This window comes from Equus caballus, chromosome 20 (genome assembly GCF_041296265.1).
Source record: "Equus caballus isolate H_3958 breed thoroughbred chromosome 20, TB-T2T, whole genome shotgun sequence".
NCBI lineage: Eukaryota > Metazoa > Chordata > Mammalia > Perissodactyla > Equidae > Equus > Equus caballus.
In genome coordinates this window covers 46,657,985-46,672,842 of record NC_091703.1, presented here as the reverse complement: position 1 = coordinate 46,672,842, position 14,858 = coordinate 46,657,985, and the positions used below count along the sequence as shown (strand labels likewise).

At 38.8% G+C, this 14,858-nt stretch overlaps 1 protein-coding gene across 1 annotated transcript in view; it reads right to left on the bottom strand.

Annotated features, from left to right (window-relative positions):
- The window catches only part of CDC5L (cell division cycle 5 like), a 50,159-nt gene that overhangs the window by 28,315 nt on the left and 6,986 nt on the right, over nucleotides 1–14,858 (bottom strand). The window contains 3 exon segments of the mRNA NM_001301220.1: nucleotides 7,066–7,254; nucleotides 8,678–8,822; nucleotides 10,266–10,484. Of these exon segments, the coding sequence (NP_001288149.1) occupies nucleotides 7,066–7,254; nucleotides 8,678–8,822; nucleotides 10,266–10,484 (553 nt within the window).

The window sequence follows — 14,858 nt, the reverse complement described above, 5'->3', positions numbered from 1 at the left end:
GGCGGGGCTCGGGGCTCCCGGAGATCTCCTGGGAGAGGACTGGGGCTAGGTGGAGCTCCAGTGGCCGGCTCCGCGGCCCAGGGGGAAACTCTACAGTCTCACAGCAGCCTCAGTGATAGCCTGTGCACAGCACTAGTAGAGAGCACCCACCCAGCAACCACAAGGCTGGAAGACCCTGGGACAAAGGTAGCATAGCTAGGTGAGCTAACCACAGACTGCAGAAGCTGCCCGTAGCTCTGCTGTGACCCATAGTGGACAAGTGAGATTTTTGCGGGCGCCGACAGTGACAGAGCTGCAAATATAAGTGATCCTGCCCCTGGCCGCTGGGAAAGCCCATAACACCGCTGCAGACCCTAAGGAGGGAGCATGTCTAGGTGGTCTGCAACAGTAGGCACCAGCAGCCTGAAGCCCCCTTGTGACGGCCCCCACAGCTGAAGAGGGACCCCACAGGACCACTGTGACCACGAGGAGGGGCCCAGGCCGTTAGCAACAGCTGATAGGGTTCCTGGTTGGAGCAGTATAAACAACTGTCCCCCCACCACACCAGTAGAAACAAGTGGAAGCAGTAACTAAACTCTATCTCTATGCGGAGGCACAAATCTACACCATCAAGCAGTATGAAAAAATATATTAAACCTCCAGAACAGAAGGAAAATGACAAATACACAGAAAAAATCCCAAAGACAATGAAACCTATCACCTAAATGATAATGACTTCAAAACAGCCATCATTAAAAAACTCAATGAGTTAAAAGAGAATTCAGATAGACAACTCAACGAGTTCAGGAGCTAGGTCACAGAAGACTTCGATACTATAAAGAAGAACCAAACAGAAATACTGGAAATGAAGAACACAATAGAGGAGATTAAGAAGAATCTAGACGCACTGAACAGTAGGGCCGATAATATGGAGGAAAGAATGAGCAATTTGGAAGATAGGAATATAGAAATGCTGCAGGCAGAGGAGGAGAGAGAACTAAGACTAAAAAGAAATGAAGAAACTCTCCGAGAATTATCTGACTCAATTAGGAGATGCAACATAAGGACTATAGGTATACCAGAGGAAGAAGCGAGGGAGAAGGGGGCAGAAAGCCTATTCAAAGAAATAATGGCTGAGAACTTCCCAAAGCTGGGGAGAGAGATTGAACTTCATGTGACAGAAGCCAATAGATCTCCAAACTTTATCAATGCAAGAAGACCAACTCTGAGGCATATAGTAGTGAAGCTAGCAAAAGTCAATGACAAGGAGAGAATACTAAGGGCAGCCAGGCAGAAGGAAATAACCTACAAAGGAACCCCCATCAGGCTACCAGCAGATTCTCAGCAGAAACCTTACAGGCTAGAAGAGAGTGGAATGATATATTCAAAAATCTGAAGGACAAAAACCTGCAGCCGAGAATTCTCCACCCAGCGAAAATGTCCTTCAAATACGATGGAGAAATAAAAACTTTCCCAGATAAACAAAAATTAAGGGAATTCATTGCCACAAAACCTCCTCTTCAAGAAATGCTCAGGAAAACCCTCATTCCTGAAAAATCAAAAAAAGGAAAGGGGCTACAAAACCAAGGGCAAAGGAGATAAGTAGAAGGACAACAACAGAGAGTAGCAGCTCTCCATCAGAACAGACTAAACCATGGGACGAGAAACAAAGGAAATTTAAGAAAACCGGAAAACAAGATATAAAATGGCAGCGGTAGGCCCCCACATTTCAATAATCACTCTAAATGAAAATGGACTGAACTCTCCAATCAAAAGACACAGAGTGGCAGGATGGATCAAAGAACAAGACCCAACAATATGCTGCCTCCAGGAAACACACCTCAGCCCCAAAGACAAACACAGACTCAGAGTGAAGGGATGGAAGACAATACTCCAAGCTTATAATGAACAAAAGAAAGCAGGTGTCGCTATACTAATATCAGACAAAGTCATCTTCAAAGCAAAACAGATAAAGAAAGACAAAGAGGAACAGTACATAATGATAAAAGGGACTCTCCACCAAGAAGACATAACACTTGTAAATATATACGCACCCAACACAGGAGCACCAAAATTTGTAAAGCAACTCTTAACAGAACTAAAAGAAGACATCAACAACAATACAATAATATTAGGGGACCTCAACACCCCATTAACACCAACAGATAGAACATCCAGACAGAAAATCAACAAGGAAATTATAGAATTAAATGAAAAGTTAGACCAGATGGACTTAATAGATATATATAGAACACTTCATCCAAAAACAGCAGGTTGCACATTCTTCTCAAGTGCGCATGGAACATTCTCAAGGATAGACCATATTTTGGGAAACAAAGCAAGCATCAATAAATACAAGAGAGTTGAAATAATATCAAGCATCTTTTCTGATCATAATGCTATGAAACTAGAAATCAACTACAAGAATAAAGCAGAGAAAGGTGGGAAAATGTGGAGACTAAACAACACACTACTGAACAAACAATGGATTACTGAAGAAATTAAAGAATAAATCAAATATTATCTGGAGACAAATGAAAATGAGAACACATCATACCAAATCATTTGGGATGCAGCAAAGGCAGTCCTAAGAGGGAAATTCATTGCAATACAGTCTCACCTCACTAAACAAGAAAAAGCTCACATAAGCAACCTCAAACAACACCTAACAGAATTAGAAAAAGAAGAACAAACAAAGCCCAGACTCAGTAGAAGGAGGGAAATAATAAAAATAAGAGCAGAAACAAACGATATTGAAACAAAAAAGACAGTAGAAAGGATCAATGAAACAAAGAGTTGGTTCTTCGAAAAAATTAACAAAATCAACAAACCCTTAGCCAGACTCACCAAGAAAAGAAGAGAGAAATCTCAAATAAATAAAATTAGGAACAAGAGAGGAGAAATCACAACAGATACCAAAGAAATACAAGGGATCATAAGAGAATACTATGAAAAACTATATGCCAACAAAGTGAACAACCTAGAAGAAATGGACAAATTCCTAGACTCTTACAACCTTCCCAAACTGAACCAGGAAGAAATGGAGAATCTGAATAGGCCAATCACAAGTAAAGAAATAGAAACAGTAATCAAAAACCTCCCCAAAAATAAGAGTCCAGGACCAGACGGCTTCTCTGGAGAATTCTACCAAACATTCAAAGAAGATTTAATACCTATCCTTCTCAAACTATTCCAGAAAATTGAGGAAGATGGAGTACTCCCTAACACATTCTATGAAGCCAACATCACTCTGATCCCCAAACCTGACAAGGACAACGCAAAGAAGGAGAACTACAGGCCGATATCACTGATGAACATAGATGCAAAAATCCTCAACAAAATTCTGGCAAACTGAATACAGGAATACATCAAAAAGATTATACACCATGATCAAGTGTGATTTATACCAGGGACACAGGGATGGCTCAACATCCGCAAGTCAATCAACATGATACACTACATTAACAAAATGAGAAACAAAAACCACATGATCATCTCAATAGATGCAGAGAAAGCATTCAACAAGATCCAACACCCATTTATGATAAAAACTCTCAATAAAATGGGTATAGAAGGAAAGTACCTCAACATAATAAAGGCCATATATGACAAACCCACAGCCAACATCATACTCAATGGACAAAAACTGAAAGCCATCCCTCTGAGGACAGGAACAAGACAAGGGTGCCCACTTTCAACACTCCTATTCAACATAGTACTGGAGGTGTTGGCCAGAGCAATTAGGCAGGAAAAAGAAATAAAAGGAATCCAAATAGGCAATGAAGAAGTAAAACTCTCGCTGTTTGCAGACAACATGATCTTATATATAGAAAACCCCAAAGAATCCTTAGGAAAACTATTAGAAACAATCAACAGCTACAGCAAAGTTTCAGGGTATAAAATGAACATACATAAATCAGTAGCATTTCTATACACTAACAATGAACTAACAGAAAAAGAACTCAAGAACTCAATCCCATTCACAATCGCCACAAAAAGAATAAAATATCTTGGGATAAATTTAACCAAGGAAGTGAAAGATTTATACAATGAAAACTACAAGACTTTCTTGAAAGAAACTGACGATGACATAAAGAGATGGAAAGACATTCCATGCACATGGATTGGAAGAATAAACATAGTTAAAATGTCCATACTACCTAAAGCAATCTACAGGTTCAACACTATCCCAATCAGAATCCCAAAGACATTCTTTACAGAAATTGAACAAAGAATCCTAAAATTCATATGGGGCAACAAAAGACCGCGAATTGCTAAAGCAATTCTGAGTAAGAAAAACAAAGCCGGAGGCATCACAATCCCCGATTTCAAAACATACTACAAAGCTACAGTGATCAAAACAGCATGGTACTGGTACAAAAACAGGGGCACAGATCAATGGAACAGAATTGAAAGCCTAGAGATAAAACCACACATCTATGGACAGCTAATCTTTGACAAAGGAGTTGAAGGCCTACAATGGAGAAAAGAAAGTCTCTTCAACAAATGGTGCTGGGAAAACTGGGCAGCCACATGTAAAAGAATGAAAATTGACCATTCTTTTTCACCATTCACAAAAATAAACTCAAAATGGATCAAAGACCTAAAGATTAGGCCTGAAACAATAAGTCTTCTAGAGGAGAATATAGGCAGTACACTCTTTGACATCAGTTTCAAAAGAATCTTTTTGGACACCATAACTCCTCAGATGAGGGAAACAATAGAAAGAATAAACAAATGGGACTTCATCAGACTAAAGAGTTTCTTCAAGGCAAGGGAAAACAGCATTGAAACAAAAAAACAGCCCACTAATTGGGAAAAAATATTTACAAGCTACTTATCCAACAAAGGATTAATCTCCATAATATACAAAGAACTCACACAGCTTAACAACAAAAAAACAAACAATCCGATCAAAAAATGGGCAGAGGACATGAACAGACATTTCTCCAAAGAAGATATAAGTATGGCCAATAGACACATGAAAGATGCTCATCATCACTAATCATCAGGGAAATGCAAATCAAAACTACACTAAGATACCACCTTACACCCATTAGATTGGCAAAAATATCCAAAACCAAGAGTGACAAATGTTGGAGAGGTTGTGGAGAAAAAAGAACCCTCATACACTGTTGGTGGGAATGCAAACTAGTGCCACTATGGAAAACAGTATCGAGATATCTCAAAAAGTTAAAAATAGAAATACCCTATGACCCAGCCATCCCACTCCTGGCTATCTATCCTAAGAACCTGAAATCAGCAATCCCAAGAGTCCCATGCACCCCTATGTTCATCGCAGCATTATTTACAATAGCCAAGACGTGGAACCAACCTAAATGCCCAGAAACTGATGACTGGATAAAGAAGATATGGTATATATACACAATGGAAATACTACTCAGCCATAAAAAACGACCAAATTGTTCCATTCGCATCAACATGGATGGACCTTGAGGGTATTATGTTAAGCGAAATAAGCCAGACAGAGAAAGACGAACTCTATATGACTCCACTTATAGGTGGAAGTTAACATATAGACAAGGAGAACTGATCAGTGGTTACCACGGAAAAGGGGGAGTGGGGGGAGGGCACAAAGGGTGAAGTGGTGTACCCATAACATAATGTACAACTGAAATCTCACAAGGTTGTAATCTATCATAATCTTAACAAAAAATAATAATAAAAATTAAAAAAAAAACTGAACAAAAACAATTTCAACTTGGAATTCTATACCCAGTTATACTATTAATCAAATAAGAGGGTAGACAGTAATTTACAGATATACAATGTCTTAAAAATACCATCTCCCATGAACCCTTCCTTAGAAAGCTACTGAAAGACCCGCTTCACTAACAAGGAAGTAAACAAAGAAAGAGGTGATCCAAGGGACTTTCCAGGGTGACAGTGAAGAGACACCAAAAGACGTAAACAACTACTTGCTGTAAACAAGTTTCTTGCTATAAACAAGATCTAAAGAGTAATCAGTCCAGACTAGAACATTCAGAAGTTCTGGGAAAGACTTCTTCAAAAAGATGAGAATACCTAAAATTTGACCAGATTTCAGGAGATTTACATAGTGAGTCTAAGTCTAGAGTTGAATTAGTGCTAAGTAATCAGAAAATTTAGCAACTGGATAAAACAAGTATTAACTCAAAGACAAACAAAATACTGTAGAATCAAGTAATTATAAGGTACTTTGTGGCTCAGCAATGAATACGGTTTACAGTCATAAAGTAAATCATGAATATGGAGCTAACCAAACTATAATGGAAGTTTGATATATATACTATAATGGAAGATGGGGAAATGGAAAGAGCATAATGCATGATAGAGGCAGAGTGTGCGAGAGAGCCAAATATTCAAATTCTAGGTGGAATAATGCCTACAACTGAAAAAAATCAACAAACATGCAACAAGTATCTTAGCAATAAGGATAAAAACAAAGAGCTGTAAGTGGTGCTTCTAGAGAGCAAGTGATGAGGGGCACGATTATTTTTCTTACTAAACCTTACAGGATTATTTGACTCCTGAATCAAGACCTTAAAATTATATCCTAACTATCAGAGAAGAGGAAACGAGACGTGAGGCTGCTAAGGGACTCAACAGCATTTTCTTAGGTTTGGCTATCCTCCGGCATGCAGACACACTAGGAACAGAGTGTACCCCCCGAGTGTAAAGGAGAAGGTGGGAAGCAGGACTGATGACAGCCTATGCCGAGCTACGTACGGAAATGCAAGGAAGTTTTAAAAATTACTGACTACATGTCTGATTTCTTTCCAGGATTGCTAGGCAACGTGAAATTTTTAAACGCTATGCTTTACTGACAGGTACTAAAGACTAATGAAAGCAGAAGGGCTGGCTTCAAAAAAAACTATGAATTAATAAGTGTAGAAAAGAAACCACCTAATTACTGAATCTGCTGATTTAGCTTCCCTACTACAGAAATCTCTAGGACCTATGCGCTGGGGACTCAGTTTCAAACTGTCTACACTAAAAGAAACAAAACCAAACCACTTCGTGCTCTCTTTCGTAATACTTTTAAGGACAATAAAGTGAAAGGCTCATTCCACTATGACAGCTTACCTGCAGAATTCTGTCCTGGGAAGCTGGTGTTCGTGGCGTTCTAAGAGCAATGCTGTTGTTGGTGACGTTGTACTCAGACAAAAGAGTACTCGAAGCAGAGTTTGTTATGCCAGATTCCTCGGCAGTTTGACGTGCAATTTCACTTGCTTGGCCTACTTTTACAACTTCCTGAAGTTCTGCATCTGAAATCTAGAAAGACACAATTATCTCAGTAAGCAATATTTTAACCAGAGAACAACACAGCTTAAGACTTCCATATTGCAGAAAATGAACCACTGGAGCTGTATGATAAGTACAAAGGGGTTCATTGTACTACTCTCTTTACTTCTTGCAGGTTTGAAAATATCCACAATAAAGTTTTTAAAAGTCTTCCCTATATAATGTAAGGGGGAAATTCCACATATGATATAGTATCAAGCTGTGAAGTCTTGTATTCCTATACTGAAATTCTTTCAAATCAACCAATATATCAATATAGCAAGACATGAAATAACAGTGTTTGTACAAAACTACCTATCAATGAGGGGTAGAGGGGATGATTGAAAACCAATTAAAATATCACACAGAGAGGGTCTCCTAGGCCACAAGATTCTGAAGAAAACCAAAAGATGTTGTCTTAGTAATTTTACTAAAATAAATATCCTAAGGAGTACTAAGAAAAAAAATTACAGGCAAAATCTCAATTTAAGAAATATCACTACTGGGGGCCGGCCCCGTGGCCAAGTGGTTAAGTTCTCGCGCTCTGCTTCAGAGGCCCAGTGTTTCGCTGGTTGGAATCCTGGGTACAGACAAGGCATCGCTCATCAAGCCACGCTGAGGCAGCATCCCACATGCCACAACTAAAAGGACACACAACTAAAAATACACAACTATGTACTGGGGGGCTTTGGGAGAAAAAGGAAAAATAAAATCGTAAAAAAAAAAGAAATATCACTACTAGGAATGGCAGCATCTGACACAATCATTTTGTTGTACCCAAGAGTTGACACAGCCAGTGTTCTCTACGGGGAAAGAAGCTCCTCTGGCCTAAGCCCATCCTTCTGCTCCATTAAACTGTCTAGTTCTACAGAGCGTACTACTCAAAACAAAGCAAGAGCTTATCGAAAATTCCATGTTTCTGACCAACTATAATTAAGTCAAAGGAGCAGAGCCTAAGATAAGCTGAATGAGGGAATGTTTCTCTCTCTCTTCTCTGCAACTCCCACGGTGATTCTCACAGCTATTGTCTCAAAGAGAAGGATGCCACAACAAAGAATCCCCTAAAAGAAAGCAGCCTGAAGTCCACAAGCCAAACAACACCTTTTTCCTGGTCACTACAAAAAAGTGGCCCCGAGCCCTAACCTGCCGACAAATTGCTAAGAGCTGACAATCACTCACTAAACCATCAATCAGCAGTTTAAGGCCTGATATAATAACTTACACAGAGAAGCTGTTGCTTATTTATCACACTACATCACATGACTTATTTTTATGTGGCTCATCTATTACGCTGTTACTTTCTTAAGGGCACCCAGCACCTAGCAAAAGCCTGGCACGCAGGCCTGCAAACACTGCCAAATAAATGATAAGCAGATGAGTTCACACAATGAAAAAACTGCTTTTATCTGATTACCTGAGGGGCAGGAAGTACTAGTTTGCTTCTCTTTTTAGTAAATTCAGAAACACCACTAGTTTGAAGAATAGCTGATGGTAAATCAGATTCTTTTTTCCTTTTCAAATGCTGCTTGTCTTTTTTTCTATCTCTTCCTTCTTTTTCACTGTCATGGGTCAAGTAGAGAAGACATTTTTAGCAGTTATATACAAGCAATGACATTAAAAGCAATATACATACTCATACACTTGAACAAAATAATCCCATTCCTAATAAAATTACTAACAAAAAGACAACAACTATATATATTAACTTATTCCCTATGCCATTACCTACCCACTATATTCAAGGGGAACGCAGACTCAGAACAGCAATAGAATTATTAAGAAAATAGGATATACTAAGCAATTGAAATACTAAGTGTTAAGATTATCTAACTATAAAGGGTATGATGATAAGCAAAATGTTACATATAATGTCAAATAAAAACAAAAAACTATTCCTATATCATGCTTATATTCATATAAAAATATGTACACACATAGGAACATGATGAAGACCAGTATACAAAAGGGAAAACAAATATACAAATACACAGTATACAAAATGGGAAACAAATACATGAAGGGGACAGAATTAAAACATTGCGAATTTTTTAATTTCCCTTGGAAGCTGTTATTCCACTATCTGTTATGTTTTTAATTCACAAATTTTTTTAAAAGGATATTTAAGTGCTGACAAATGACACTAAAAAGTTGTTAGGAAGTCTAAAGCCAAGCTCTAAGCTGTCCTTTAACGCTCCGGGAACACCTCCTCCCCCTCGCATGTCATCCTCTTCCCCCACCTAGCCGACTCCTTCCACAAGATTCGGCTTCATCTTCAATCTCTGTTTGCACAGGCTACCTAAAGCAAAGTCCTAATTTGAGAAATATATACAATGTAGTACATCCAAGAAAATCCTGTTCAGAGGCTGACATCTGTTGTTCAGTGACAATTCATGTCAACAGAAATGGAAGGTCAATCAGGGAGAAGAAAACTAAAAATCTGACAATCATAAATGGTTCTCCCCATAATATCCCAATATGAAAACTAAAGAAAGTCTAAAAATCCCTAAAATTAGGCAAAATCCTCTGTACCCTAACACAAACATTTTATAAATATACCTACTTATCCCCATTAAGTAAAAAAGATTTAAGAATGCATCAGTAATTTTTTTCTTTGAATTTCATTTTAAGAAAAACAAGATAAAATTTTCACCAGAAAAGACTAAACAAACCAAACCAGATTTTGACAAATTCCTTCAGGCCATTAGTAAAACAACTAATCTATTCACAAATGTACATAAATATTAAACTGTGACTCAAGTGAGTAGGCAGTTCACTAAGAACCAAGTGCCAACATTTCAAGAGATGCAAAGAGCATTCTGTGCTAACAACATGACAGCCAGGGTCACTAGTTTTCTCAGAAAGGTGAATCCATTAAATAAAAACAAGTGTCATGTAGGCCACATTGTGCTTCGTACAAATCTGGCTCGGACAAGGATAATACCTGGCCCTCCATAAAATTCCTACTATACTTTCCCATTTCCAAAATCAGAGAGGCAACTTACGATCTCAGCTCTCCATCAAGATCCTGTTGTCTTAGTTTTCTGAAATCTGCATCAAGAGCCTGGTAGTTTTCCTCAGAAGTATCATAGAAACCAAGAGCAGGCTTTTTTTCAAATGGGATTTCAGCATTATAATCAACTCCTCTCTTCTTTTTTCTCTTCTTCTGAATTTCTATGCCAGCTGCTCGCAGTTCCCGTCTCTTCTGGAGGGCAGCAAGACGCCTAAAGAAAAAGAACACAGGGTCACCTTGAAAATCACACACCATGGGGAAGGGATGGATCATCCAACTGAGTTAAGAAAACTATGTGGTTATTTGGGGAAGAAATATTTACTTAAATTCCCACTTCACACCATTCACTAAAATAAATTCTAGTTTTGATTTAAAGATACACACTCAATAAAGCAAAAAGAAAAACTAGAAGGAGCTCTAAGTAATTATGTATCTTATCTCTGGATGGGACCATACTTAATACAAACTAAAGGCAAAGGAAAAGATAAACAGCTTTGCATTTTTTTTCAAGATTGGCACCTGAGCTAACATCTGTTGCCAATCTTTTTTTTTTCTTCTTCTTCTCCCCAAAGCCCCCCAGTACATAGTTGTATATTCTAGTTGCAGGTCCCTCTGGTTGTGCTATGTAGGACGCTGCCTCAGCATGACTTGATGAGCGGTGCTAGGTCCACACCCAGGATCCAAACTGGCAAAACCCTAGGCTGCTGAAGTGGAGCACATGAACTTAACCACTCAGCCACAGGGCCAGCCCAACAGCTTTGAATTTTAAATTTTATATCTCTGTAGCACTATTTTTTAAAGAATCATAAGACAAAATTAAAAGGCAAGTAACAGAAAAAACAATTGAAATTAATATTAGGAACAGCTAGATAAAAAGAATCTATGCAAGTTTTTAAAAAATGAATCCCAAGGAAAAAAAGGAACAAAAGGAAAGAAACATCCACTAAGGAAAAAAAATGCAAAAAACTAAAATAACAAAAGGTGGACGTAATAACTAAAGAATCACAAATTAAATCAGGTACAATTCTGCATATCTAATTAACAGTGTTCAGTTTGTTTCAATGGCAAGGGTACAAAAAGTGGACAGTCTCCCACAACAGTAATGAGAAAGTAAACTACTACAGCTTTCCCCAAAGAGAATTTGAAAATATAAAGTTTTTCACATTTTTAACCCAGTGATTTCACTCCTCAGCCCTCAGCCTGAGGAGATAAAAAGGAACGTGAATAAGGCCTTAGCTACAAGACTGTTCACGGAGCACTGTCCTAAGAGCGGATAACTGAACACAACCTAACCATCCAAAAAGAAATCAGTTAAGAGAATTTACAACACAGCTACAAGGTAGGACGCTATACAGCCATCCACGTAACCTTCAAAAACCTGTAAATCTGCTCTGATGTGGAGAAATACTCAAAACATGCTGCTACGTAAAAAATATTACAAAGTTTACATGTTACAGAGCAACATGTAAAAATTACATGCATATCTACCAGTGAAGACATGCATGGGGAGACATAAAGGACAACCACCAAAATACGAACAGGGATCATCACTGGAGGTGGGAATTTCATTTAGTTTTTACTTTTTTCTTTGTACCATCCCATGATGCCATAATCTTAAAGATTTAATGATGAGAAAAGTTATTCACAATATTAAAGGAGGGAAAACCAAGTTAAAAAACAGTATAAAGGAGCAACTTCCAGCATGAGGCTCTGCAGACCCACTCCTCAATGAAACTCCTGAAAATTAGTTAAAAAAATTAAGTCTCTAGAAAGGACCCTAAGGAGATACAGCAAATGAAGAAACATTTATTCAAGAAAATCTACTAAAATTCGGTGAGACAAGTGATAGCCTGCGATATTTGAATCAAGACCCATTCCCTCTCCTCTTCCCCCTCCCTGCTCAGAGTCAGAAATTCCACTCCCCCTGGTGCAGCCAAGAACACAGGGCTCTCTCTGCCTCCAGCTCCCAGGAGGGCTTTCAGCCAGGAGAGGCAGGACGTCAGCATTTCTCAGCCTATCTCCAGACACCTGCTGCACAGGTGAAGAGTGGCCCACAAGGAGGGCCTTTCTTCTGCCCAGACAGAGGCTCTGTCTCGGGCACAGTGCTGCTGAGCATACTGGAGCCCCAAAATCATTTGCCCCAGCTTGTGGGATGAGGGTTCCATGCAGGTGAGGCAAGCCAAGGAGACGTGGGGCTGCTGCCCACACCACCACCTCCCCGACCAAGCACTCAGCTCCTAAAGTAGGGGTGTCACTTAGAGACAAGCACATCAGAGCCTAGGGGTACAAGAGAAAACTCCAAATCTCGCCCCAAAGAAACTGCCTTCATTTGCAAAAGAGTATGGAGAAGTTCAAGCCTAAGGGCACTCTCAAAAACAATGGAAGTTGTGGTGAAAGGAAAATGGGAAGAAACCGATAGATTCATTGGAGATATAGGCTAAACTGTTGCCAGAGAGAAACAAATGAAGAGAAAAGTGAGAGGAGCCCTCCTGGGGTATCAAACACGGATCTCAGAACTACCCCTTCAAAGGAGCCCCAATTTGACTGGATCAGCTTGTGGAGCAATTTACGCCCCAAGACAGCGTTGAAAACAATACAGCAATCAGCTGGCAATTAGTAGTTTAACAGCTGGGTGCAGCCAGGGAAAAAGATGTCAAAAAAAGTCCTGTCAAAACCACAGCATCCCGGGGTGACTGGGCATACCGAAGACTGAGCCCCCACGAGGAGCAACATCAGAGGCTTCGCATTTCTGGGGGGGAGGGAAAGGGGGAATAGACCACTAAAATAATCCAGCCAGTCACTAAACAAGTAAACAAGCAAGTAACAATAACAATAACACCCAGAACTGCTAGAATATACCACCTAAAGTGTCCAGTTCCCAAAAAAACTCTGAGACATGCAAGCAAACAAGAAAGCAGGACCTACACACCAGAAAAAAAAAAAAACAGAAAATGCCTGTGAGCAACCAGATGTCAGATTTAACAGACTTCAAAGGAGCCATTATAAACATGTTCAAAGAACAAAAGAAATCATGATGGAAATGTGCATCAAATAGAGACAATCAATAAAGAGATGGAAATGATTAAAAAGAACCAAATAGAAATTCTGGAGTTGAAAAGTAGAAACCTGGAACGAAAACTTCACTAGAGGGGCCCAACAAGAGATTCAAACTGACAGAAGAATTACCAAAGTTGAGGACAGATGGATAAAGATTACGGAATCCAAAGAGAAAAAAAGAATGAATATGAACATAGCCTCACAGAACGTGGAATGTCATTAAGTGAACATATGCACAACAGGAATAGCAAAAGCAAAGGAGAATAAAATATTTGAAGAAATAATGGTTGAAATTTCTCAAATTTATCGAAAACCATTAACCTACACATCCAGGAAGTTCAACGAACTCCAAGTAAGATAAACATAAAGAAGTTGACAACCAGAAATATCATATTAAAGATGCTGAAAGCCAAAGACAAGGAGAAAATCTTGAAAGCAGCAAGAGAAAAATGACTCATCACTTACAAGGGAACCCCAATAAGATTAACAGCTAACTTCTCATCAAAACAGTATATACAGTATGATCCAATTTTAGACAAATGTGACTGTGTGTGTACACACACAAAAATGTACATCTACACTGAGAGAGAGGAAGGTTTAGGAAGATATTTCAAAAGTAAAGTAATTTCATTCTTCAAATAAAGGAAATGACGACTTCAAACGACATTAGAAAACCTTTACAATACAATGCTAAATGAGTATAACCAAGCTACATATAGCATTATATCAACCATGCTCCCAGAAAAAAATAGTACACCACCAAAGGAAAAGTGTACTAGCTTTGTTATAAAACGGATCTGTAATTTAGCATTCAAAGTAAATAGGCCTGCATTGCATTTTACATACAGACCAATCTAGTCTATTACAAGACACGTGTACAACACAAGTTATAGAGATGTATAGATTCTACAAGAAAATCTAAAACAAAGTGCAGGGTAAATTTAAATCTGCAAAAATTTATTTAAAGCAAGCAACATCAGCCACACTTGGAGATTTTTCATATACACACTTGCTACATCCATGGCCCAATCCACATGGCTAAAAAGGTAAAAAAATTTGGTCCCGAAACCACCACGGATGAAAATGGAAAAGTGAATTTTTTTCAACCTTACTCACATTACTTAACCATAAATAGTGTAGAGAATAGAAAGGTGACTGAGACTGGAAAGAAAATTTAGTACCTCCTTTTGGTTTGTTTACTGTCTCAGGCCAGTCATATTCCCATCATAAGTAACTATTCTGGGCTAGCGATTGGCCAGCTATGCCAACAAGCATCCTCAGGCATGAAAGAATCCTCCGTCCCAGGATCTGGCACTCCAAAGCTATTACTGGGGAAACCATCAACACAATGCTAGTCATCAGGTCAGGAAGCACTTCCCAACTCTGGGACCAGAAATGGCAGCTGCGTGGCTAGAGAAGTTATTCCAAAATGCCTGAATTCCAAAAGCTAATAAGCTCTTATACAGTTCAGGTTTTCACTTTTATCCGCTTCATCTTGGTTTCTGGGCCATTAGGAATGTCATCAATC